The sequence below is a fragment of the Fusarium musae genome, chromosome 4 (genome assembly GCF_019915245.1).
Source record: "Fusarium musae strain F31 chromosome 4, whole genome shotgun sequence".
Classification (NCBI taxonomy): domain Eukaryota; kingdom Fungi; phylum Ascomycota; class Sordariomycetes; order Hypocreales; family Nectriaceae; genus Fusarium; species Fusarium musae.
In genome coordinates, this window is record NC_058390.1 from 3,326,873 (window position 1) to 3,352,798 (window position 25,926).

The following is a 25,926-nucleotide window of genomic DNA, read 5'->3' on the forward strand; positions in this document are numbered from 1 at the left end:
ATACTGTCTGAAGTTGACGATACTCCTATTGTCCGTCTGCAGTGCTTGGTCTTCACTCTTCGGCCTTGTTTTCTTATCCTCTCGCACACGTGTTTACTCAGATCTCTCTCCGTCTCCCATCGTCAATTCCATCCAGATACATACCTCTGCCAGATCCTATCATTCGCTAACAACAATTCTCACTCAGAACCACGACAACAACAATCAACAAGCATCAGTCATGTCTCCCCCAGAGCTCCCCTCCAAGCTTGTCACGGTCCCCTGGTCGGAGGCTCTTAACAGCGAGATCGACTCTTGCGGGTCCGAATCATCTCCAAGCCCATTCGCTCTAACCGTCCCTCATGCTATCATCCGAAATACTCATCTCTATAACCAGCTCCGCTACGCTGAAGACCTCGACAACCGATCCCTTAAGGACGTCATCGCTCCTCTCTGTCAAGAGATCGCACACTTTCAAAAGCAAGACAACAATGAGATGTACGGCCTCTCCAAGACCATCATTATCAAGTACGGTGAGACTTCTCTCCGCGTCATCCGTCGCATGTTGGACCTCAACCTGGTCTACAACTCTCACCCTGAGATCCCTGGCGACATTCCTCTGGTCTTTGCTCAGGGTACTTGGTCTGGTACTCTCCGCGACACTGTTTTGTACCGTATGCATGTCCGTCTTCTTCGCAATCAGCTTAGCAATGCTCTCGCCGCTTAGTATGCCGAGGACTTCAAGATTGCGAATCACAACCAGTTCAAGAACGGCGCTTACGTCACCGACGTTCTTACTCAGGATCACCGCGACCGAGTCGAGCGCGCTGCCAAGGAGCGTGAGGTCCTGTCCGCTGTTTGGCAAGAAGTGGCTGAGAGCTCTAAGCTTAAATTCTCTAGCTCTAAGTGCCTAGGGATGGCAAAAGAGTCTGCCCTAGAGCTCTGCCTCGAGACTGTGGAGGCCTTCCACGAGAAGCTTGACAGAGTCTCAGATGACAAGGAGTATGAGCTTTATGTAGGAGATACAGAAGAGGTTCACCGCCATCAGGCCCGTCAGCTGTTGCATATTGCAGTCCGAGCTGCTGCCAACTGGGAGCCTCGACAACCCGGATCTTCAGACAATATTTTGGCTATGTACTGTCAAGACATGCTCCGACGCCGTAGGAACGATATCCGCAAGCAGAATGCAGAACTGAGACAGCAGCTTGAGGCCATTCTTGGAGATACTCGTGGAGGACAGGTCGGCATGGGCAGTAATGGTGAGAGCGAATATGACAATGATGATGAGTCTGAGGATTCCGATGATTCTGATCTTCCTATGTTTGGCCACTACACCTAAGGAAGCTCACCCCTTTGTGGCCTTTTGCGATTGGTGTCTAGTTTGTTTTACACATCACCGAAGAGTGGTCCGTTTCTTGGCAAATGATTGATATTGAGTTTTAACGAAGTACTTCCGCAGGGATTTGACAACACATGGCAAAGAGCAGAGTATAGGTCTGGGGTTGGGACAGATCAGTGCAAATTTTACAGTTGCTATGTCATATAGATGGCAACACTGGCTAGCGAACCTCTCATGGGTTTCAGGGCATATTCCCAAATTAAACAGCTTCGGTATATGTGTTAGAGCCAACGAAGTATTGTGTGATCAAAAGGAGTCTTCTCTCGGCAAGGTGTGATTACCAAATATTCTGTGTTTTACCTCGTGTAAAGTTTGTATCTTCATCAGGCGTATTCCTTCAACGCCTCTGATATCATGACAGGGACAGCCATTTTGGCGAGACATTGCCTTTAACGAAATACCATTAAATAATAAGACTTTGACACGACTCAAGAGTTCTTAAATAGTAACAAAGGTGTGAACTGTAGGCATGGCAAGCACAAAAGCTGCCACTATGTATTCACTTAAGATCCGAGATTAAGCAACTTGGCGATCATTAAACATGAATATCGTGATATATCATTCACCTACCAAGAAGTCTTGGGCCTCGGGATTTTAATGACCTGAACTTCATGACACTCAGGAACTTCTCATGATTTATTCTGCAAGCCACACCCAATTCGAAAGATTATAGAGTTTCATACAAGCCCGATCTAATCATAGAACAAAGCATCGACTTCCGACAATCCCATCTTTAAACTTCCCTAGTCACCCACCCCCTCAGAATCCCAAACCGGCTGCTGCGGGGAAAGAAGGGTCACGAACCACCGATGCTCGGCCAGAGGGGAACGGAGAGACAAAAGGTGTAAGCCATTCGGCACTAGAAATAGCGAATGCCGGGCAAAGGCCGTTGAGAAGCGACCGAGTGTGGGTGAGTGCATAAATTCAGCCGAGCGGCTATGCTATATTCTGGAATCAGGCTTAAGAAACAGTAGCTATGTAATCACTGTGAATGGAAAAGCAGGTATAGTGGTTGTAATAGGTTTCATGATTAAGTATTCTAATCAGTGACTCTATCAAGAAGCCCGTTCTAGGCGATGAACCCGAGGCAATTCCTCGGGGTCCATGTGCTCTCGACTGTCTAATAGACCGGGGGTATAGTCCGAACAACTCCAAAACGCAAGGCATTGATGTAATGTAATGTATCATGCCGAAATAAGCAAAATCCTCTTTTTGTGTACAACTTTTGAACAACCTTCTAAACGCCAGTAAAATGCTGCAAGTGTCATCTACTCCTCTTTTTTAAATATCGCGCGCCAGTCTTTTTATGCCGTGTCGTCGTTAAATAGTGTAGCGGTGAGTAGTGGAGATTTGGTGTCGTGTGTGCAACCCTTGGAGATAAGGGACTGCGGGTCGGAGATAAGGCGTGATTCATACGTGATGTGAAACTCATAGAATCTGGCGCGCCTTCTCCTCGGCGAAAGCCTTTCGGCTCATCATCAGAACGCGCTCGAAGCCCTCACGGCCCTTGACAGCATTCTCGCGGAAGCGGGACACCATGGTGTCTTCGATGCTGTTCTTGATTCGCTGCCAGCCACCGCAGAGAGCAGTGATGTTCGCGTTCTGGATGAACTGTGTTTGGTGGTCACCGAGGGGCTTGTAGACGACCTCCTCCTGGACGTTGACGAGGTTGCTCCATGTCAGGTTCTGGCTAACCATTGTGACGGTCTTGTTGATGGGGTCGACGTAGCTAGCCTCATACATGAAGCTCTCGTCGCCGGTGCCACCAATGATGGCCTTGATCCAATCGGGCACGGTTTGCTTGCAGGTGATCAGACGCTCGGTACGAAGGATACCAGTCGCGGGGTCGACATCGCGGGAGAGGGTGTCGACGGCAATGACATGCTCAGACTTGTTGTTCCAGGGGCCGTACTTTGTCCAGTTTGCTGTGGACACCTCGTCCCAGGAGTAGTTGTATGTGACCTTGTTGCTGAAGACCTTCATTTTGATGGAGGAAAGCTCGTTGAGGTTTGTGTTCGAGCTTGGTTGTTGTGGAAGAGGGAAGTCGCTCGCGTGGGAGTCAGAAACTTTTTTTTTCTTCAGGTGTAGAAGCTAATAGCTTATGAAAGAAAGAGGAGTCTCTATTTTGTGTAGAGTCAGAAAATCAAAGACGTAAAAGAAAGTGGACGCCTTTCGTATTATATCAGTCGCAGAAAACGAAGATATACAAGATGCTCCAGTGGCGATGGAGAGTGACGGAAGTGAGGGTAAAGATGAGCGCTGGACGGAGATGGATGGCAATGGATGGCGATGCGGCCTTTTTAATTGGGGACACCGCCCTGACTCCTCCCTCTACGGGCAGGCCTCTAAGAAAAAATTATCCCATGTGAAGGAGGGTACTCGCTCGCTATCGCCGGCCATCGGCTCTGGGCCCGAGCACATCCGCGCTCAGCCACTAAACCCGATATGATACAGAACTAACTCTACACGGCAAAGCCTCTCGATCGCGATAAAGCCTCGGGATATTGAGAGACAATGATTGGCTCGGTCTGCAGGAGGAGGTCGGAGCTCGATTTCTGGTCTCGTGCATTGCTGGAAGAGCGACTGTGCCACAGAGTGGCGAGTGCGTCAATGATGGGGAAAAACCGGAGAACGATGAAGCTAAGCGTTGGCGATCAACCGTCAAGCATTGGTCAACTTGTCGCTGTGAGGCTCGATATGGGGAAGGGATTAACGCGGGTGAGAAGATTAAATTTCAAGGGTCTTGGTCTGTGGAATGTACAAGAATCGATACAGAAACTCATGATAGCGTCAGCCATTCCTACAGCACGTATTCCAAGATTAGATACTCAGATCGATCGATCATCTTGCAGCCGTCAGAATGGGCAGTTGATTGCATTGGGGTTCATGGCTAGGTACGCAATTTATACCAACGTTGCAATGCATAACCTGCCAGGTTCTTGCATACACAATCATGTTGCTGGATATTCAAGCTGTAATGCTTCACCATTCATGCCATGAGCCAATCTGCAACTCTTCATACATCGTTGGCTATGCCATTTATTCTTTAACGTAAATCATATTTTGTGTTTATTCACATAGTCAAACCTGCTCGCGTCGAAAGAGGAGAGTCATATTTCAGAGTCCATCTCACAGTTCGCTCCATGACATGCATAGTAGAAGATCCGTCTAGTAGTCATCTCCACGGCTGATGACCTCCTTCACGGTGGGTCGAATCAGAATGGTCTAGGATCTGTTAGTCACTATCACCAGCTGCACATCATGATTCACTTACATGCTCAAACTGAGCAGTGTACGAGCCCTTCTTGTCACACAAGGGCGGGTACGCTTCGACGATACCAGCGTTGACCAGATTGTTGAGCTGTAAACTGTTAGCAGTAGTTCCTTTTCTTGTCGGCATCAACACATACTCCAAGTAGATACTTGTCCTGGCCAAGACGGTCCAGATATCGGCGGCAGAACGGCAGAGTGCCAAAGTTCTTGTTAATCACGTTAAGCAGAGACTTGGCCGAGCTCAAGCGGAGATCAACGTGCTGCGAGTCTCCTCGCTTAGCATAGTGCGACGTCTCCATATCGTCGCGGACGTATCCATTGCCAGTGCTTCCAAAGGTCTCAATGGCAAAGACATCGCCTTCCTCCATCTTGGTCTGATCGTTACTCTTGACGATGGGTACGGCCTTGGTTCCGTGGATGCTGTAGGGCAGAATGTTGTGGCCTGTGAGGTTGCGGATACTCTTGACGGGGTACGTGGTTCCATCGATCTCAACCTCGAAGCTCTCCATGGTCTCCTGGATGACACCACCAATTTCACCGACGCGAGCATCGATACCGGCCTCGCGGATACCGGCGTTAGTGGCCTCCTGGACGGCCTTGAGAAGGTTGTCGTACTTGTTGTCGAAGGACATAGTAAAGGCAGAGTCGACAATACGACCATTGACGTGGACACCGAAATCGACCTTCATGACATCCTCCTGTTGGAGAACCATCTTGTTACCGGCATTGGGAGTGTAATGCGCGGCGCAGTGGTTGAGACTCAGACCACAAGGGAAACCCATACCAGCCTTGATACTATCACCCTCCTCTAGTCCGGCGTGTCCAGTGAGAGCACGGACACCATCCTCAATTCCCTCAGCGATCTGAGTCAAGGTCTGTCCAGGCTTGACATTCTTCTGAGTCCACTGTCGAACCTGGCGATGAATCTCGGCTGCCTCGCGGTAGTCGGCCAAGAAGTCGCTGTTCAGGTTATCGAGATGGCGCTTCTCCTCATCGGTAGTTCGGTAGTTGTTCTCGTCCTTGTATTCAACCTCCTCTCCGTGAGGGTAGGACTTGTTAGGGAACAACTGGCTGACCTGGACTCGAGGAGGGTCGCTCTGGCTGGTAGGGTTCTTCTTCTTCTTCTTGGGCTTTCTCTTCTTCTTCTTTTTGGCGGCTCCCTCGGCGGGAGCAGTGCCGTTGGCTTCGTCTTCGGAGTCATCTTCGCCGTGATCGTCTCCGGCAGCATCGGTCTTTGATTGTGTGTTTGCGCCGGGCTTCTGAGAGCCATCGGCCACTGCGGGGCAGCCGTTGTCAGTATGTTTTGGTCCATACGTTTTCACATGATGGTTCACCGCTGAGTAGACCGTATACGTAGGAACTTACCGTTGAGCTCCTTGAGAGCTTCAGTGGGGACTTGAGCTGCCATCTTGGCTAACTGCGCATGAGTGAGAGCTGCAAAAAAAAGAGAGAATTTGGTGGGAGGGTTGGATGAGTGGGAAGATGTCACACCCCACCAAGAATTTGACTTCTATCGACAGAAATACTTGGACAGGCTTTGGTCATGATGGGGACAAGTGTTTCTGTCTGGTCTAGTCCCCGCTGACAGATTTTTGACATGACGAAAGTGGATTGGACATCCATGCCAATGATACGCGAGGCGGTTAATTGTCAGAGAACGACTCAGGCTTTGAGTGTGGATTAGATAACAATTGCTGCTGTTGGTGTTTATAAATAGCGCTCAAGCTGTCGTAATCGGCAATTACTTACAGCCCATGCCTTTGCCAAACATCAAACTCTTAGTACATCTTGTGACGACCTATTGGTTATAAATGATGTTTGATGGATGGTCTAAGTCACTACATGGCTTGGTTTCACAGCTGTATTGGCGTTGAAGATGCCGTACTGCCATATGCTGTGACGTTTGCCATGGCTGTCAGGTGTGTTTCAGTGAATTCAGAAGCACTTCTGTTCCTGTGACAAGACGCTGATCCTTTCTCTCGCCGCGACCCTGCAGTACCCAATTTGTACTAAATTACCTGGAGGACTACTACAAGTTATTTCTTAATACAATTACTCAGAATGGAGATATTTTTCATACCTTCAGTCACTACAAAATGGCGGTTTCACGACATCTCTAGGGTACCCAATCCCCTTGCAGTCCAATGTATGACCTCACAAGCAGCCAAAAAAACCAAGCTAAAACTTACCCTGTCGCTGAAATTCAGGGCATCGTCAGCCAAACAAGGGTAGCCACCAGGTCATAAGTCAGTTTGCCGCTTCATGGACAGGAAGCCCGACCCGACCTAAAACGCCACGTCTCCCCCCTTTCTCAGAACCAGGAATCTCGTGATAACTTCATAAAGACCTCCCGCTTCACGAACCTAAGCCACTGCCATTCCGTTTACGCTTACGACACATCGAAACTACTTATCCACTGCGGCCGGTCCCTTATAAGCTGGAGACCGTTCTGTTAGCGGCGCCACTTACGGGCCGTTTGTATGCTCCTCTGCGATTGGGTTCCCTCACTTGACTAAGCTCAAGTTCTACTACAACCTTGGTCTTTCACGACTCGCGATATCTTTGAGTTTTTGAAGATATCTTGGATCAGCATGACGGACAATCATACAGAGGCCAACGCCTCAACTACTGCGAAATCCCCCATTGAGCGCAAGCCCGTGGGAGGCATCCCTCCTGAGAGTCCTTCTGTCGAACGAACCCCGACTCTTCCTCCACGACCAGCGCAAGACTCTGGCGAAAAGACCTCTGAAGCTCCAAAATGCGATACTTGCTCTGTACCTAAAAAGGCTGGTTCTACAAGAAGCAAATCTCCCCCTACGCCGATCAAGGTCGACAAGACGCAGCCCGAAGATTTTGAAGGCGAACTTGCGACCAACAACGACCTACCCTCCGCCGAAACCCTCAAGAAGATCGAAAACTACATCGTTCTCGACAGACATGGAAAATCACACCCCTTCAAGACCCTTTACACTGGTAGCAACGTTGCACGACGCGTGCTCATCATCTTTGTTAGACATTTCTTCTGTGGCGTATGTCGTGACCCCTCCGTCTCGTGGTAGTTTCAAGTTACTGATATTGTCCTTCTAGAACTGCCAAGAGTTTCTGCGCTCTTTGTCCGAGGCTATTACTCCAGAAGCTCTCTTGCGGCTACCAGTGAGCACATTCATTGCGGTTATTGGGTGTGGTGATCCTGCGCTCATTGATATGTATGTCAATGAGACGGGATGTCGCTTTCCCGTGTATACCGATCCGACGAGGTCCCTTTTCGACGCCCTTGGCATGTCAAAGACGCTGCAACTAGGCACCAAGCCAGCCTACATGCGCCGAAGCATGATGCACAGCATTGTTGGTAGCATAGTCCAAGGCGTGAAGCAAATTCCAACCGGAAACGTTCTCAAGATGGGCGACCAACGTCAGGTCGGCGGCGAGTTCCTCTTTGAGCCACGAGACATCCTCACACCCATCTCAACACCACGAGACGAAAAGCCGAAGCCCATTAGCGCATTCGAAGAAGCAGAAGAACGAGGCCCAGACCACGATGGAAACGAGGAGAAGAGAGTCACATGGTGTCATCGCATGAAGACTACGCGCGACCACGCTGAAATTCCTGAGCTCATTGAAGTGCTGGGTCTAGACCAGACCGCTACCGCTGGACGGGACGTGAGTCGTGCCTCGATCACTTCAGCGCGCAAGGGCAAGGGGCATAGCATGGCGCAAGAGATTCGCAAGCTGAGCGCGGAACGATCTAGGACATCGAACGAAACATGATGTGACTGCCAACTGAGTGGGCTACTGGATTTGAGCGAATTTGAGCATTGCTGGTTCTCATTACAGCGTTGGAGTAGGGTTTGGTTATATTGGCATAACTTGCTTTTTGGAAAGACTATGATGATTTGGTTGGAGAGACTTAGAAGAGATATCCTTTGATATTGACCAATAGAGTGGAATGCACAAAGTATTTATTATTTCTCTTCTCAGGTCTTCTATTCATGGACCCAGCTTCCATCTTCTCGACTTTGGATTACCTCGTCTATTCTGAGCCTAAAGTCAATGATCTCTTTACCATTAACTAGATCATTTTCCATGGCCCTTCTATCTCCCTCTGCAAGATCCTTCACAATGCCTGCTCTTACATGCCTCTCCCTAAGCCGCCTCCTCGCAACCTCAAAGTCCACCTCGACGAACCACACCTCATCCAGAAGCTTCGCCGCATCTCGCCAGATATCTTGATCTAGCGCAAGATAGTTCCCCTCCAGTACAACGACGCGATGCTCCGGCTTGACGACGATATCGTCGTCTCGGGGATCCTTCAGCGCATGATCAAAGGATGGTGCAAGAATTGGCTCTGATGGAATTGGTCTCCTGGAGAGTGCTTGGACAAGGGTGAGGAACTTGGGCGCATCAAAGGTAAAGGCTGCGCCGCGGCGGAAGTGAGCTGTATCAGGGTCTGGCATGGCAGAGAGGGCGGCGCGGGTGAGATGGAAGCCGTCCATGGGAACGAATGTTGCTGGAGGATGAGATGAGGGATCTGAAGAGGCGGCGCGGGCATTGATACGATCGGTCATGATCTGTGAGAAGGTTGTTTTGCCTGAGTAGTTGTGAGTGTCGAGGCTTGAGGTTGACTGGGCTTACTGACCTGAGCCGGGGATACCAGCAACGCCGATCACTGAGAATGTTAGCGAGATAATCCATTTGTTCCGGAGAGAAAGATATCGATATAGGGAAGGGTGACGTCTCAGCTCATGAGAGCTCTCTTGAAAGAAGATGAGTGCTGATGAGTACTCACATAATCTCTTATCCTTTGGCGTTTCCTCATACTTCTTCCACGCCTTCTCAACAAGCCTTTGAACCTGAGTCTCCATGTTTGCGAATTATGTTGTAAAATGAGAACGAAACGAGTTGAAGAAGTGATCAAGAGCTTGAATGTCGTTGGGATATAATATGCCCCGCGTTGAGACGTTGCCCCACGTTGTTACATCACAGCTATCCACCCCTGTAAATCCAAGGATTGATAACTGCAGTATCCGTACTTCACTATCAAGTGTAACTTATCTCATACTTACCAATTCAGCATTATTCGAGCCAAGGGACGTCATGCATGTGACCAAAGGAGAGGCAATGAAACTTATTGCATTGAATTATGAATGATGAAAGGATTTAGTCAAGTTAGCCCAGATTTAGTGGTCTCTTCAGTAAGTTTGTTTCGACATCGTCATTTCTTGCTATCGGGGGCGAGGTCTATATCCATCTTATTTACAAGACGAGGAATCATACTCAGGCGCACAGCATGAGGCCTAATACTCCATAGTGACCTTCTTATTAACACGGAACTCAAATTTGAAACTATCTATAGAGAGATTTAGTCAACAACAGTCAAGTGATCAAGGCCCTTTCCATCCAACCATTACACATCATATCCAAGTGGGTCCTTTCCTATCCTCGACCCAAAAACTCAGTCTTACTCTCCTCCCTCCATCCTCATTCACAGTCAGAACTAAACCACAAAATGGATGACGAAGATCCCCTCACCAACTTCGCCTTCGGAGACGCCTCTTCAGATGAAGCCGATGAAGCACAGGCGACAAAGTCCCGCCGCACAGGACAGTCAGAAGAAGCTTGGCGAGTAGTCCAGAAGGAGTACAAGGCAAAGGTTGAGAACGGCGATGTAAGTGAACCTCGGCGAAAACAGGTATACCTAGCACTGACTTGGACAAGATTTACCAGAAGGTCAAGCTCCCACTTGGCCATGACGCCACCAAGATGGATATTCAAGAGGTTATCCACGCCGTTGAAGAACACTACTTCTTTCACCGTTATAGAGAAGCTGAGCTACTAGCTGTTGAGGCCTTGAAGGATGGCCAAGGGCTCGACCGTGACTCTAGACAGTTGCTGGAAGCATATAGAGACAGATGCCACGGGAAACACGAACAATCCTAAACATATTCACACAACCAACAACCAAAAGGATCCAGACAGTTTGTTTTATTACGCTGGGTACGCTGGGACTATCTCAATTTCTACAAACATGCCTTAGTCGCTTCCATTGCCCATCGAGAGGCTGATCTCCAAAATTACCCTTGAAAGCACTCGTTGAAGAACCTTCATTACAGCGAATGCCCCAACTACCAGGCCCAAAAGAGAGATCCTCTACACCAAATAAGTCACCAGCTTTCCCCAGGCTCTCTGCCCTCGTACATGGCGACACCAAGCTCAGTACTTGATCGGGCCAGTGAATCTGCCTTGGAATGTTGCCGGCTTTTTGGCAAAACGTGACGAACCCAAGCCCTTAGGCCTTCCGAGCACAGAGTGGTTGGTTGAATCCTCCACCTGCTTCGGATTCTTCTCTTGTTCGGCAGTTGCAACACCAGGGTCCGTAGCATTGCCATTGACAGGAATCTCGCTTGCCTTGGCATCTCCGAGGCCGGAAGCAAAGTCATGGGAGACTGGCTTGCCAAACATGTTGAGGCAGGTACGAATGGTGTCCAGGAGACCCTCTCGCACTTGTTCGCCACGCTCATGCAGGGGACCGTGGCTAAGAGCGTGTTCGAGGATTTCATACTCAATCCCATCGATACTCTGACTAGAGTGGTTCCCCAGGGCAGCGACCTGCTCCAGAACCTGGTTTAGCAACTGACTCAGCTGTACGGTTTCATGCCCCAGGCTGTGAATGTTGCTGTTCGCTGGCGCTCCCCAAGTGTCATCCATCATGATAAGGGGCTCTTGCACCGCGGTGGGCACCTGATGAGATGAATCGTTGACAACGGGGATTGAAGCATCGGACGCCGTTTCCGCAATGGGGCTGGCGGCCATCAAGAGGTCGCCGTCGTCCTCCGCCTTGCTTTCCTCAATCTGAGACTTGTCGTTGTTTTGCTTCTGATGATCTAGTAGAGCATTCTGAAGCTTGATCAGATTCATCTTGAAATCCTGCGCATCGCTGACTGTAGCAAAGCGAAGCTTCTCCGAGAAGGGCCTAGTCTTCACTTTGATGGTACACAAGAGGCCGTCGAGGACTGGCTGCTCAAGTTCGAGAGCATTGTGGATTCGGAGGCCCTTAGTGTCATTTCGAATCTCTAGAATGCCGTCGCTCTCTGCGATGATCTTGACAGCAATGTGTGTGACAACACTCAGTGCCTCAGCCTTTCCGGGAATGAGGTGGCACTTGCTTTTGTACAAGAAGTGTTCCGATGCAACAAGTTCCTGGGCACACTCATCCTGCTTTTCCGTGATGTGAGTAGCCAGAGGCGAAGGCTCTTCACGATTGGTTTGAGAAGCTGTCTCCGTAGGTCCCGGGCCCCATCTCGCTGTGGCCATATTAACATTATACTGTTCTATAATTCTCATCACACAGGGCTTCTAACCGGGTGTCGTGGGTTTGAACTGAACGGGAGTTCCCCGAGACTGACGTGCAGAGGGCGCTCTACCAGGAGCAGATTTAGCTGGAGCATCTCTATCGAAGGTGTTAGAAGATCTAATTGCTGTAGGCAGAAAGACTTACTCGTGAACTATGATGGTCGGAAGTTTCTCTCTTCTCTGGCCTTTTGCCCAAGGTCGTGCATCTTCGAGCTCAAGGCCCTCCATACTTTGGGACTCTGCATCGTTGATCTTGGCACCCCATAAGTTCTCGAGTCCAGCCTTTGTAGAGACCGAAAAGTGGCCAGTTCCATTGTTTCGGCTTGGGGCATAAGTTGGGCCTCGATCTCTTCTCGTTTCATTGCTTAGAGGAAGTTCTTCCTGACGAAGGCGAGAGAGGTCGGCCTACCAGAATTCGTCAGTTATAGGGTCGCCGTATGGTATTGAGAAGATGATACAGAGGGCGCCAGCAGAGAAAGCAAATAGGATCCCCGTGATGTGAATGGAACAATGAAAGTGAAGAAGAAGTCTTACCATTGTGGCCTGCTTGACGGCCTCCGGGTCAATAGGGTTGCCCATTTTGATGACCGCGAGCAGAACGGGTTGGGAAATATGATAGAAAGGTGACAAGAATGTATAATTATTTCCCCGTAGCGCTTGATGCAGTGATAAACTGTGATGGGCGCGCGAAAGAAGTAACCAGTGTTGACGGATAGTGTTGTGGAGGAAAAGGTGAAGGGCAAAGACTCTATTTGAGTCGAGACAGGAGGGAGGGAGGATTTATTGAAGCTCTAGAGGGAGAGAAGAGAAGGTGAGGGAAGGAAAGATGCAGTATCGCACCTCCCCTCCGCTGTGGTGCGATGCCGGGGCAACCACGAAGAGGAAGAGGCAGGAGGCAAGATGCAGGCACCCGAAGAACTTTTCGTTTAATAGAAGACAAGCTGCAAGGAAGCTATGACAGAAGGGAAATAGAAGAAACAAGACCAATGTCAAACACTTTTTGACAGGTGGAGAGCTGTTTCTTGGTCTCGTGGAAAATTGTTGGAGGAGGGAAGGAGGAAAACCGAGAAGTGGGTGCGGATGCAATTTATAGCTGAGGTAGGCACGGAGTGTGGCTAGGCCATGAGTCTCTACAGCAGCAGAAAAAAGCCTGAAGGGCCTAGAGAAGCCACAGAGTGAAATGACCTAAGCTTGTAGAAGCTTAGGGGTCGTTAATACTGAAATGATCAAAGTGTAGAGGAGAGTGAGTCTCCGTTTCAGGGGAGGCCACCTGAGGTGCAGGTGCTTGCTTGCCCACTGGCTGCCATATGTGCCCGGGTGATGCTCATCCTACCTAGCGATGTGGCTTGGCCAAGCTGCCTCTACTACCCATTCCCACAACTGTCTCCCGGATCACTGGCCCGGTATATGCATGATCTATCTTTGTTCTTCTCTCACTCCTCCAATGATAAGGTCCCAACGGATGCACCGACCCTTACAGATCGTCCTGACGGGAAGCTGCAGCTCGCTTCTTTAATTTCATCTACCAAGCAGGGATGCATCAAAGAATGTGATATGGCTGCACTGTTGTGGTAGGCCAACTAGACACAAGATATCGACAAATGTTGAGCATTAACTTGAAGCAACAGCACAAACTACATATGGTCAAAGACTGATGACGGACTATTGCAGGTCAAGGATTGAGCTCTACAGAGTCAAACCGCATTCCATTGTATCCGAAAGCATCGTTACCTACCTTCAAGGAGCGAAATACTTCTCCCAGAACCCCTCGAGAGTCATCAACTTAGCATCGCTCGACTGTCCCTTAGCCTCGGTCGCCTTTGCCTTCAGCTCAGTAGAAGGGCCCAAATCGTTAGGCACTCCATAGTACAAGCCGCCAGAGTACTGACAGAAGCCGAACATGTACTTGACAGTCTCAAATGATTGATCGCCGTAAGTCTCCATGGTTTTCCAGTCCTCAATGGGCACGAAACGGGCCTTGTTACCTGTCACTGACAAGCTATTAGCTAAAAGGAACCCAGCAGCTGGAACCACGACACTCACCTCTTCCGAACTCGGAAACAAGCTTCTCAATTGTCTCGCTGGCGCTGATACCTTGGACAAGACGCCCGTTGTACTTCTTAGGATCGAGGAAGATGCCATGAACAAGATCACCATAGTCATCTCCGATAGAAATGAAGGGAATCTCTTCATTACCGCCCCAGCGTGGAACACGTAGAGTGAGGTAACCCTCCTCGTCAGTGGTGAAAGGGAAACCGCCTAGAGCTGGGGCAAAATCTTCCACGAGATGGTTCTCCATGTACCAGCCTGGGCTAACAACGTTGACAGTCTCAAACCCCTTACTCTTTGCATACTCCCCGACAGCATGCTTCACTGTATTAAGTCAGTGTGGATATTCCAAGTGGAAGGGAAGAGAAGATGGCATACTGTCGAAAGCCTTATTAGGAACCGCCCCTCCAGTGGTTTCAGAGGCAGAGGCCATACCGCTGTACACAAAGTGACGGACCCCTGCCTCAGCGGCTGCATCCACGAGGCTCTTACCGATATCAAGTTCGGTAGGCCCACCTTCTTTGTTCATTGACTGCAACTGTATCAGAGGAGAATCAAATACTGGTTTCAATGACTTACAGGATCGTCCGAGTTTGTATTGGCAAAGACTCCCCAGCTGCCCCTGAAAGCTTCAATCACCTCTTCCCTGACCAGACCGTCAGCCTTGACTACCTCAACACCATGCTCAGCGAGAGCCTTGGCCTTTTCGGACTCAGGATTGCGAGTGATTCCTCGGATCCTGAACGACCGGGACTTGTTCTGAAGCAAGGACTGCACCACGCTGCCGCCCTGAGAGCCAGTGGCACCAAAGACGGTGATGAGCTTGGGAGAAGACATTCTTTTGATTTAATAGCAGGAAAAAGGGTATGTCCAAGATATTGCGTCTTATGATTGAGTGTTAATGATTTGGATACTGTTGATAAGACATTTTTCGTTTTCACAGATACGACCACTTCTTATATATCTGAATGAAATGCTCAACATCACAACCCAACTCCGCAGTCCACTATGCCATTGTCGTCACAATTTTGTGAATAAGTGATCTCGGGGCACGCGGCCACCGTAAGAGTCGGCGATCCAGGATATTGATTACCCCGATTGTCCATTTTCAGCAGCTGTGACAGCAAATTGACCAACCAGATGACAGCAGGATGGCGTTGGAGTTTCTCATCATTTGTCTTGGCACTACTTTGCGGCTGTGGCTAACACGACACCCACTTTGTGCGTTATTGGTATAAAGTGGATGTGATTATTAATTCCGCTCTCAACACTTGCAAGAGGGATTCTTGCGGAGGAGCGGACTTACACAGATGGGCTGAAGAAAAATCTGATGATTATTACCTAATGAATACTGAGTGAGATGGTAAGAGCTGAACATCCCATGGTAATGTCTAAATGACTTTTGCTGCTTTCAATTGCTGACCACCGAGTCTCACAGCTCAGACCTGATTTTCTACTAAGGACACTCATTCTAGGGAGCACAGGGTCTTAGATTATGTTACGAGCCCTACCGTCCATCAACAGCAGCGCCAAATGTTCTGCTCCAACACTGGTCTGGTGGTCTAGTGGTATGATTCTCGCTTAGGGAAAACCCTACAGCATTGCTTGCGAGAGGTCCCGGGTTCAATCCCCGGCCAGACCCTTCCTTTTGCACTTTTGTCATCAGATATGACATCGCGATGTTTCTTTTTGTCTTAGGCCTCTCCTTGATAGCTGTCGCGAACCCGAGAATGTCATTATGACGGAGTGGCTGGTAAGCGGGTTGCCTGTTCATATTCCGAATTGCAGGGGCTAGAGACGGTAACTGTTTATTTTACTACTTAGAATCTGGGTCCCAAGTTTCTTGCTCCTAGAGGAGAGGGGTATGGCAATAACGGAGAGCAAATCTCCGATTGTTTTATTAGTGTTGGAAGCAAGTGCTAGATCAATCGCCTGAATTATGCACTCGAGTCGAGCAGCTTCCCTCTTGTAAGGTCAATGGATGCTCGAATGCAATCAGTATACTGGAAGGCCTACCACTAAGTGACGAGCGAGAGAACGAATGCAGTGTCCACTACCCTGATAAAACACTATGTTGACTCTTGATTAGGCACGCGGCAGTGTAACAAGAAAACGAAACTTATTAGCTTCCCCTTCTACACTTATCAACAACATCTAGCGCAACTAACGAGGCCTAAGATACACCGTTCCCTCGCCCAACTCCACCGCCGAAAAGGAACAATGAGCTTAATGGAGTGACTAATACGAAAGAGAGAACACAGAACAACATATAATGGCCGTTAAAGCCTACAGCCTATCTCTGACGTGAGTTATCAGGCAGTTCCCATCGCTGAGCACTCTCATGAGGCGTGTACGCATTCGCTGAGTTGGTATAGCCTGGGAGCTCAGGCGGCCTTGCTTCACCAGCCATTTCCACACGAGAATCTCGACCGTCCATCTCCAAGTTTGGTCTCCATCCTTCACCCGACATTTCATGTTGTCCTGAGACTCGAATGGGCGGACTGGGTGTCATGCTGGGAAAGGGATGGACTTCCCACCCAGAAAGTTCACGTTGAACGCCAACACCAGATAACTCGTTGGTCTTGGATAGAGAAGAAACAGAAGAGATTGTTGAAGCTCCGACGGGCTTTCTTGGTAGAGTGTCCCTCCTCTCAGGCGTCGAAGGGAGACAGACGTCACGACAGCAGGACCGCCGCCTGTTGAAACTTCGCTGAGGGGTTGAGTAGTGTGGGGGTATTGTGTCTTTTGTTGTCTTCTTCGTCTGACGAACCACCAAGCAAACAAGCCAGAAGCGATGACTATCACTGGTACAGCGACGCCGACACCAATCTTGACGACAGAGATGCCATCATCCCCGTTCTTGGATGATGCTGGGGACCCGTCCGAGTTGACCCAATAAGTGGATGTTGCTTCGACGATTACTAGTGACCAAAATATTAGCAAAACTATCGATAGGGCACACACAGGAACAGTACCTGAAGCAACAGCAAAGGCACCATCACCATGAGCAGCAGGAACTTACCCTGCGTTCTGGAAGCACCACCCTCTGCCGTTTGTGTGACAATGGTCATGTGCGTTGAAGTCGCGTCACCACCTGAGTTGGCAGTTCGACTGGGCCTCGCATTGCTGTCACCACTGCTCTATGCGGTAGGCTCATTCGTGGGTTCCTCTGTAGCTTCAGCGGGGTTGTACCACTCAGTAGCACCAGGTTGCGTGAAGCCTGCACCCATACAGTACGAAGCGTAGTAGGATTGCATGGAAGTCAAGTCTCGAGAGCGATCGCCAGCTGAGCACAATGAGGTGGCACACTTGGACATAAAACCATCAGCTTTGTTGGCAGATGCAGCTGCGGTAGCGCAGTAGCAGTTGTTATCATAGGGGTCATCACACCCCATAGCCCTGCCCATATCGGACAGAACGGTGTAGTAGAGACACTTGCTGATACATGTATGGCCAACGTTGTCGAGGTTGGCACTGATGGTGACGCTTTCAAAGTCTGCTGAGAGGGCAAAGGGAAGAGAGAGGAGAAGGACTGAGAGAAGTCGAGACATAATTGCTGGTGTTGCTCCAACTGGAGATGGTGGGAGAACGTGTAAGTGGAAACAATGGGACTCGACCTGGCTAACAGAACGAAACTGCCCGCACAACTGACAGCAGAGCATCAACTCTATAAGAGACCACCACAGTCAGGACTAGAATCCCCATAAAGCGGCATATATTTACACCGTATCTATCTATTCTCGTCCCTGCTTGCTCTCGGGATTGGCCTAGCTAATTTGAGGAGATCTGCATCGAAGCCATACACGCCAATGCATGTACGTTTATGTTTATGTCAGGGTCGAAGTGTTTTTATTGGTTCTTCTAAAAAGATGACACTCTGATAGGGCCAGAGACTGCATGAGCTGAATAGAGTTGGCGGGTATATTTGAAGTCACGATGGAAGATGAAACCGCCATGCCTGCAAGGTGCCTGGATGAGTGGGAGGATGCTTGAGTGGCATTTAGAGCCGGCAGTGGAAACTTAGACAATATGCAAGGGATAAATGAGAAAATAAATAGTAAGTAGGCCTTCCAGTGAAGCATTTTCTATCATCAGTCGTTGAAATGCTGGCGTTGAAGATGTCGACTCTCGAAGAGAACACTTGAGAGAGCGGAATTGGACAAACAACTTGCATGCCCGCTGAAACATCATTGGCTAATACAGTGACAACGTTCATTTTTGGTGCGGAACAAGTTATCTTGGCACAAGGATCAGGTATGCTGGAACTTCAGCCGCAGCCAACAAGGGACGGACCGAACCTGCATTGTATTGGCTGACGACTGTGTCTCTGAGACCTCTTGTGACCCAGGCGCCCTGGCTAGTTTAAGTGTTTCCCACGGCTTGCATTAATTTACTGCCTGGCTGATCAGTTATTCGTTATGGGATATTCGTATATGGGACGGACATTAGTCGCCTCAGCATTGAGAGGACGGCGCTTCGGCGTTCAGTCATACGCTGCTGCTAGTGCTTGGCTAGGCTGCCTGGCCAAGATGGCTAGATATTACAATATTTTGAGAAACAGATGTACAGGAACTCTATTAGAGTGACAAGTTTCACTTTTAAGTGACCATTATGTATATCTGAGTTGTTATACTCGTGCCTACTTGTTCGCTGGGAGACATGACAATGGAATAAGAATTAAGCTTAAACTTCCCCGCACCATCTACCGCTAGAACATTTCCTGCTTGTGCAATTGTGAGCTGTCTAAGATACTCACTGTGATATGTTTCTTCTCGACACTGCCGTTTCTAGCCTTACTCTGGAATTTCTGAATCGATTTACGTAATTTCAGAATACGCCTCTCGGATCGGGAAGCAGCCCATGCCATCAGGGCCAGACTCGAGCCCCTCGGCCGAACAGGCCTCAGCATCGTATACACAGATAAGGGCAACTCCAAGTCCGCTCTGAAGGCCGCTGGATTTTGGTCAGACGGTGAAATGTACGACCACGCCGCATTTGCTGAAGATACGAGCAACTTATTCAAGCGTGAAGCTGCCATATATGAAGCTCTCGGCTCACATCCATGCATCCTCAAGTGTATCGGTGTCGAACTCATGCCTGATGGAGAAGAAGATTGGGCTTTGCGTCTTGAGAGGGCGCCGCATGGTAACTTACGGGAGTACATTGGGAAGAACGAATCTCCGACAATGACTCGCCGCTTGCAGGTAGCCATCGACTTTACGGAGGTTTTGCAGTATATCCATGATCGCGGGGTCATTTGGGGCAACGTCTCGCCTCGAAATGTTCTTGTGTTTGATGATCTTCACATCAAACTCTGTGATTTTGCCGGCTCGACTCTGAAGGGCAAGTTCCCCGAGCTTCTCTTTACATGTGAACCTTGTTGTTGGGTGTCAGGACCAGAAGGAGACTCTATTCTCCGAAGTATGCTCGAAAAGGAACTGTTTGCGCTTGGTACTGCAATTTGTGAGATCACAGGATGGGCTGTTCCCTATGGGCCAATAGAGATAGAAGAACGCCAGCAGAAACTTATGGACGGAGAGTATCCATACATTGGTGACAGTAATCCTGTCAAGGATGTTATCAAGAAGTTATGGAATTTTGAGTATAGCTCTGCACAGGAGGTGGTGGAAGCTCTAAGGACAGCTCTCGTCGATACGTAAGGCGGAGTTCAAGTGTAATGCTAGCAAATAAAGCCAGTATCTAGTAGCGAAGAATTTCTAAAGTCTGGCTACACAAGTATGAAGTTGATGGCTGCAACGGGGTGCCCAAGCATACCCGGGTTATCACCAGGTTTGTGCTCAAAGACAGGTGCAACCATGAGAACGCTGGTACACCTCCAACCAAACACTACAACGTATGACTCAACTCTGCTGTGTATACGGAAGAGGAGACTTTATGGCAAGTAATCTCTCGAAAAGCCCTCAGAACGACACCGAAGTTCATATACGCTATGAGACCCCTAAGGCTAGGACACAATTTAATTGTATCTTCATCAGACTAAAGCGATACCTGGAGCAACCAATTCTAGAGCTGATGACCGATGAAAGTGCCGAGCGTGTTCGAAAATGATGATTACGTTTGTTATGGTTGGGTACTTGCGCTGGTTAATTATTAATTAACTTTCTCCCGTTCCTGTACCGCATCCCTTATGTATATTGAAGGGTTGTCAAGATGGTCGTGGGAAAAGACAAAAGGTTTGTACCGTTGGATTAAGCTATTTCGAGTTAGGTTGGTCATCTCCACCTCTAGCGGGTTATTTTTCAGCTACGGATACACATTACAGGAAGAGGGTCATGTGCTGTATCTGCCAAGATCGAACGGAATAGAGGCACACAGTCCAACAGTTCGGAGAGAAAGCCAAACGGGAATATGAGGAGATGATGGCAAATCCGAAAATACGTGTATGAATTCGTAACGATCTGAATCCGAGGTCTTGGCAGATGCGAGGTTCTTATTGACAGGTCGTGGCGCAGTCAATTTACTGTGAGACTGCGGCATTTCTAAACCTGACTGAAGGACCAGCCAAGAGCCAAGGAGCATTCAAACTGTGGCGATTCATGTACCGTTGGAGATATTTTTGGATTTCTGCTGATCAGGTACGGATGCTGGCTGCATCAGCAACAGCAGAAAACAGTAACAGTGGAGGGACGGGACCCAGATGTGATTACTGTGCTTCCATCTAACTTAGGGCTGCATGCGACTGTCTGTAAGCAGGTTAACGCTGCTCGGGCGAGAGAGGCTTGGGCTAGTCAGCGTTGGGCGATTGGTTAAGTCTCCCTAGTCTCCTCAAGCTCAACGGCAGGATGCGATGATTGTGTCGCACGAGAGAGCCTTGTGGGTGCAGCTGAAAGGCACATTCTATCTGGAGGCTTGAAAGGCGCGAGGTTAGGCCTGGCTGGATCTTTCTGGGCTGGATATTTGGCGGAGGCGCGGCTTGGGACTAGACTGCGAGAGGAATTGGAGGATGGATCTAAGCTGCGGCTGGGCTGACAGAAGGGTAATCGGGCTGAGGTGTGATGAGACAAGACAAGCTATTGTGCAGTAGTAGCTTGCTACAGTAGCTGCCAAGCTTCAGCTGTAACTAGGACTCAAGTGAAGTCAGCCTCTTTGTATAACCACTTGACCTGCCTCTCGTCGATATTCATTCATTCTCTCTCATTTCTCTTTTGCACTTCATCATTTCCTCCAGGACTGGACAGACAGAGACCCCCCCCTGCCACCTGCGGTTCAAGCCGAGCCCCCCCCCAAACCAACGTCACTCGCTCAATCATACCCTTATCCGTCACTGGGTCAGTGGAGGATCATCCTTTACTATCCCACTCGGGCAGAGTGTGAAACACAGAGACCGTTGCTCTCGAGCACGCCAAGTTGGACCCTCCAACTCCTCGGTCCTTGGATTTGAACGGAGTAAACGGATCTGCCAAGACAAGGACAAGGGTTTTGGTCATTCATTCGCAGAAGGGGACGCGCATATCGAGCAGCCGAGCCACAGACCAGACGCAACTGTTAGCCACCTGCAGACTTTTGTTCGCTCTCCTCTCTCTCGCTCCCCTCGCATCTTGCAGTTGGAGGTTTAGCTACATAGCGACCTAGCGCTTGATCCGATCCCTGTCATTTGCTCTGCTTCTGCGGCTGCAGTCAGACATTGATTGACACTGGACTGACATTGGTTTTCGTCAGCTTTGAAACCGAACCAGAATCTTTTTTCTTTCTTGCGCAACCATCTCTTTATTTTTGTTCTCTCTCCTCTTTGTCTACCTACCTACTACTGTGCATTCGTTTCACGGTATCATTCGTTGGCGCGTTTATAGCCGCTTCTCCTGCGTCTGTGCATCGTCGCATAACGTCACTCAGGCCTCACAAACACTGGACTTGTCGCCCGCCCGCGGTTCCTTGGTCTTTAGAGAGTGGGAACCGAAACCCGGGGCAACCACCAGCGCAACAGCAACAGCAACAGCGACAGCGACAGCGACATTCAACCATAAACCATCTTTTGCGCAACTGTAACCGCCAACCAAATAATACACACTTCAAAATCTTTATGTGTATAGCGCCTCTCGTGCGCATAAACAACCGCAATCATGTCGTATAATCGCCTAGGCAAGTACATACAACCAACCACCTTTATCCCTTCCCATTAGGTTCCTTTGATCATCGTCATCTGCCCCTTTCTCTCCCTCAATATGAGACAGTCGAGACATACCCCTCCCTCCCTCTTAAACACCCCTGGCCCGATTAGAATTGCATTGCATTACATTGCGATTCGGCATATGTTCGCCTCTTCGCTCTTGATACTCGGCAAAGTTCAGACCTGACAAAGTGGCTATAATCTTATCATCATCACCTGTTATCAAACTTTCCTCGTGGTGATAATAAGGTTCATTGCTGCTGCGTCTCTTTGCGCATCACCGAGGCCCCATTCGCAAGTCTATTTACCTTCGCCCACTCACGTCGTCTTTCACTCCAGTTACCAACTCAATCAACAACAAGCATACTCTTGAACCTATAAGTCTAACTCCAATTGCCTTCAGACGACGATTACTATAACAACGAGATGGATCCTCGCTACGGGGCACAGCCTCAGCAACATCCACACCCTCACCGGACGCCTTCGCCAGGCCAACCGCTCCAGCAAGGCTACCAGCTCGACGATAATCCCTTCGACGATGGCCGATATGGACAGTATGGCCCTTCCCAACAGCACCTTCATATGCCCTCGGGCCCCGACCCGCACCGGCTACCTACTCCAAGCGATCATCTGAACCTCAATGCAGCTGTAAGTCTTACTCGCCGTATTCAACATGGCGCACGTGTTATCAAGAATTGAATTGACTTTGTCGCAGCAATCTGTCGACAATTTGTCAGGCTACGGACCTCCTGGTGATTACGCTGTAAACCCTGAAGCGCATCACGATGCCTACTACAACCAACCTTACGAGCCTCGTCCTCAGCAACAACCCTACGATCAGAGCTACGACCAAGAGTACGATCAACCCTACGATGACCACAGGCCTATGCTGCAACACCAACCATCAGATGCGCCAAGCGAACCATATCAAGACCAACCGCAACAAGGTGGTGGAATCAAGCGCTGGAAAACCGTCAAGCAAGTTCTCTTGTACCGCGGTAACCTGGTCCTGGATTGTCCTGTTCCTCCAGTTCTGCTGCAACAGAACCCCCACGGAGAGCGTGATGAGTTCACACACATGCGATATTCCGCTGCGACTTGCGATCCCAATGACTTCTACGACCACGACTTCACACTGCGACAGAGGCTCTTCACAAAGCCCCGCCATACCGAGCTGTTCATCGTCGTGACAATGTATAACGAGGACGATATTTTGTTTGCCCGAACCATGACCGGTGTTTTCAAGAACATCGAGTACATGTGTAACCGTCCCAACAGTAAGACATGGGGTAAAGACGCGTGGAAGAAGATCGTCGTCTGTGTCGTCAGTGATGGTCGTTCCAAGATCAACCCTAGAACCAAGGCTCTTCTGGCCGGTATGGGTGTATACCAAGAGGGTATCGCCAAGCAGCAGGTCAACGGCAAGGATGTCACAGCCCATATTTACGAATACACAACGCAAACTCACCTTCAGATCAAGAACGATGTTGTCCAGCTCGTTCACCGACGTCAACCAGTTCAAATGCTGTTCTGTTTGAAGGAGAAGAACGCCAAGAAGATTAACTCACATAGATGGTTTTTTACGGCCTTTGGTAGAGTCCTGGACCCTAACATTTGTGTGCTTCTCGATGCGGGTACTCGACCCGGTGGAAGTTCAATTTACCATCTCTGGAAGGCCTTTGATCTCGAGCCCATGTGTGGTGGTGCTTGCGGTGAGATCAAGGCTATGTTGGGTACTGGTGGAAAATACCTTCTGAACCCGCTCGTCGCTGCTCAGAACTTTGAGTACAAGATGAGCAACATTCTCGATAAACCACTGGAGTCCGCTTTCGGTTTTATCTCTGTGTTGCCTGGTGCCTTTTCAGCCTACCGATATGTCGCTCTTCAGAACGATAAGAACGGAAAGGGACCTCTCGAGAAGTACTTCTTGGGTGAGACGCTCCACGGTGGAAGCGATGCTGGTCTTTTCGAGTCCAACATGTATCTCGCCGAAGATCGTATTCTTTGCTTCGAGCTGGTCACCAAGCGTAATTGTCATTGGATCCTGCAGTACGTCAAGTCAGCTACTGGCGAGACCGATGTTCCCGATACAGTTACTGAGCTTGTTCTCCAACGTCGCCGTTGGCTCAACGGTTCTTTCTTCGCTGCCATCTACGCTATTGTTCACTTCCTCGACTTCCTTCGATCTGATCACACTTTCTTGCGAAAGTTTGCCTTCTTCATCGAATTCATCTTCAACACTATCAATATGATCTTCGCTTGGTTTGCTATTGGTAACTTCTTCCTCGTTTTCAAGATCCTCACAACAAGTTTGGGAGATGATTCGTTGCTTGGGCGGACTGGGGAAATTCTGGGTGTCGTATTTACCTGGCTCTACGGTGTTTTCCTGATTACTTGCTTCGTCTTATCTCTGGGCAATCGACCAGCAGGTTCTGGTAGGCTCTATACCGCCATGTGTTGGTTCTGGGCTATGATCATGATGTAAGTTCACTGAAATTATTTTGCTGCCTAACACTAACAACCGACCAGCTATCTATTGTTCGCTGCTATTTTCATCGCTGTCAAATCTATCATTGCCGACGTTAACGACTCAAACGGCTTTAATTTTTCAGAGATCTTCAAGAACAAGGTCTTTTACATGCTTATCATCTCGGTCATGTCCACGTTTGGTATCTGGCTGATCGCTTCGCTGATCATGTTGGATCCCTGGCATATGGCTACCTCTTTGGTTCAGTACATGCTTCTCACGCCAACCTTTACAAATGTTCTAAACGTCTACGCCTTCTGCAACACGCACGATGTTTCTTGGGGTACTAAGGGTGACGACAAGGTTGAGAAGCTTCCTTCGGTCAACACCAAGGACGGTACTGGAAAAACGGATCTGCCTGACGAAGGAGACTTGAACGCACAATATCAACGAGAACTTGCTGTCTTTTCACAGAAGCATGTTGAGGTCAAGACTGCCCCCACTCCCAGCCAGCTCCAGGAGAAGCAAATGGACTACTACAGAGGTGTTCGTACTGGCGTCGTTCTCATCTGGATGGTGTCAAACTTTGGACTGGCAGCGCTTGTTCTGAGCTCTGCAGGTCTGGATCGAATCAGCCCCAACAAGGATCAGGACCATGAAGCGGAACAGCTGAGCCGATCCAACATCTACATGTCTATCGTCCTTTGGAGTGTGGCAGGTCTGAGCGCGTTCAAGTTTATCGGTGCGATGTGGTTCTTGGTGGTGCGCATGTTCCGAGGTGTCTAAGATGAGAGGCGCAGCGCAACTTAGGCTCGAACTTTTGGCGTGCAGGGAACGAGAAAGTTCGTTTAGCTTTCACATTATACCCATTTATGACGAGGAGTCCCTGGGGATTTGAGGGGCTCGGTGTTGTTGAATAACGTACGTGTAGGTAGGCAAACTTTGATGTTGGTCATGTCATGATGTTTTGACTCGGCTGCGGAGGATACGATACATACCAGGAAGGCGTTTGGTTTGCTTAGGCTGGGTTTATATCCTTAGATATGCACACATGAGGGTGAATTTTACGTTAACTACTTTATACCATTTTGTTTCTCTTTTGCCGTGATGTGGTTGTGTTTTTCATAGGACCCATAAAAGTCCGACTGTGATATCATGAATCTCTTCACTAACGTGTCTCCAACACCACCATGTACCATCATGTCACGCACACCCTCACTCTTCAACTGTCTAATCCGTACCCATCATATAACATCGCGCAAGAAGCTCTCGCGCGTCCGT

General features: G+C 49.1%; 11 protein-coding genes and 1 non-coding gene across 12 annotated transcripts; 6 read left to right on the forward strand and 6 right to left on the reverse strand.

Moving 5' to 3' along the window:
* Positions 1-220: 220 nt before the first annotated feature.
* Positions 221-1,318, forward strand: J7337_005950 (uncharacterized protein; the record flags this gene model as incomplete). The annotated part of the gene is made up of 2 exons (XM_044823621.1): positions 221-661; positions 707-1,318. The coding sequence occupies 2 exons, from the start codon at positions 221-223 to the stop codon at positions 1,316-1,318; spliced, it is 1,053 nt and encodes a 350-aa protein (XP_044682112.1).
* A 1,488-nt stretch (positions 1,319-2,806) lies between these two features.
* Positions 2,807-3,361, reverse strand: J7337_005951 (uncharacterized protein; the record flags this gene model as incomplete). Its single annotated transcript, XM_044823622.1, has 1 exon — positions 2,807-3,361. One exon carries the CDS (start codon positions 3,359-3,361, stop codon positions 2,807-2,809), a length of 555 nt encoding a protein of 184 aa, XP_044682113.1.
* Positions 3,362-4,546: 1,185 nt separating this feature from the next.
* On the reverse strand, positions 4,547-6,059 carry J7337_005952 (uncharacterized protein; the record flags this gene model as incomplete). The annotated part of the gene is made up of 4 exons (XM_044823623.1): positions 4,547-4,603; positions 4,653-4,739; positions 4,789-5,927; positions 6,017-6,059. 4 exons carry the CDS (start codon positions 6,057-6,059, stop codon positions 4,547-4,549), a joined length of 1,326 nt encoding a protein of 441 aa, XP_044682114.1.
* Positions 6,060-7,242: 1,183 nt separating this feature from the next.
* On the forward strand, positions 7,243-8,419 carry J7337_005953 (uncharacterized protein; the record flags this gene model as incomplete). The annotated part of the gene is made up of 2 exons (XM_044823624.1): positions 7,243-7,680; positions 7,739-8,419. The coding sequence occupies 2 exons, from the start codon at positions 7,243-7,245 to the stop codon at positions 8,417-8,419; spliced, it is 1,119 nt and encodes a 372-aa protein (XP_044682115.1).
* Positions 8,420-8,634: 215 nt separating this feature from the next.
* J7337_005954 (uncharacterized protein) lies at positions 8,635-9,513 on the reverse strand (the record flags this gene model as incomplete). Its single annotated transcript, XM_044823625.1, has 3 exons — positions 8,635-9,239; positions 9,288-9,317; positions 9,438-9,513. The coding sequence occupies 3 exons, from the start codon at positions 9,511-9,513 to the stop codon at positions 8,635-8,637; spliced, it is 711 nt and encodes a 236-aa protein (XP_044682116.1).
* Positions 9,514-10,157: 644 nt separating this feature from the next.
* Positions 10,158-10,588, forward strand: J7337_005955 (uncharacterized protein; the record flags this gene model as incomplete). The annotated part of the gene is made up of 2 exons (XM_044823626.1): positions 10,158-10,316; positions 10,367-10,588. The coding sequence occupies 2 exons, from the start codon at positions 10,158-10,160 to the stop codon at positions 10,586-10,588; spliced, it is 381 nt and encodes a 126-aa protein (XP_044682117.1).
* Positions 10,589-10,861: 273 nt separating this feature from the next.
* J7337_005956 (uncharacterized protein) lies at positions 10,862-12,580 on the reverse strand (the record flags this gene model as incomplete). Its single annotated transcript, XM_044823627.1, has 4 exons — positions 10,862-11,952; positions 12,010-12,098; positions 12,147-12,406; positions 12,536-12,580. 4 exons carry the CDS (start codon positions 12,578-12,580, stop codon positions 10,862-10,864), a joined length of 1,485 nt encoding a protein of 494 aa, XP_044682118.1.
* Positions 12,581-13,738: 1,158 nt separating this feature from the next.
* On the reverse strand, positions 13,739-14,887 carry J7337_005957 (uncharacterized protein; the record flags this gene model as incomplete). The annotated part of the gene is made up of 4 exons (XM_044823628.1): positions 13,739-13,986; positions 14,045-14,374; positions 14,429-14,582; positions 14,630-14,887. The coding sequence occupies 4 exons, from the start codon at positions 14,885-14,887 to the stop codon at positions 13,739-13,741; spliced, it is 990 nt and encodes a 329-aa protein (XP_044682119.1).
* A 714-nt stretch (positions 14,888-15,601) lies between these two features.
* Positions 15,602-15,692, forward strand: J7337_005958. The gene has a single exon. It is a non-coding gene; the product is annotated as a tRNA-Pro (tRNA).
* Positions 15,693-17,190: 1,498 nt separating this feature from the next.
* On the reverse strand, positions 17,191-17,601 carry J7337_005959 (uncharacterized protein; the record flags this gene model as incomplete). Its single annotated transcript, XM_044823629.1, has 1 exon — positions 17,191-17,601. The coding sequence occupies one exon, from the start codon at positions 17,599-17,601 to the stop codon at positions 17,191-17,193; it is 411 nt and encodes a 136-aa protein (XP_044682120.1).
* A 1,425-nt stretch (positions 17,602-19,026) lies between these two features.
* Positions 19,027-19,710, forward strand: J7337_005960 (uncharacterized protein; the record flags this gene model as incomplete). Its single annotated transcript, XM_044823630.1, has 1 exon — positions 19,027-19,710. One exon carries the CDS (start codon positions 19,027-19,029, stop codon positions 19,708-19,710), a length of 684 nt encoding a protein of 227 aa, XP_044682121.1.
* Positions 19,711-22,604: 2,894 nt separating this feature from the next.
* Positions 22,605-25,431, forward strand: CHS3 (chitin synthase I; the record flags this gene model as incomplete). The annotated part of the gene is made up of 3 exons (XM_044823631.1): positions 22,605-22,826; positions 22,894-24,659; positions 24,708-25,431. The coding sequence occupies 3 exons, from the start codon at positions 22,605-22,607 to the stop codon at positions 25,429-25,431; spliced, it is 2,712 nt and encodes a 903-aa protein (XP_044682122.1).
* Positions 25,432-25,926: the final 495 nt, after the last annotated feature.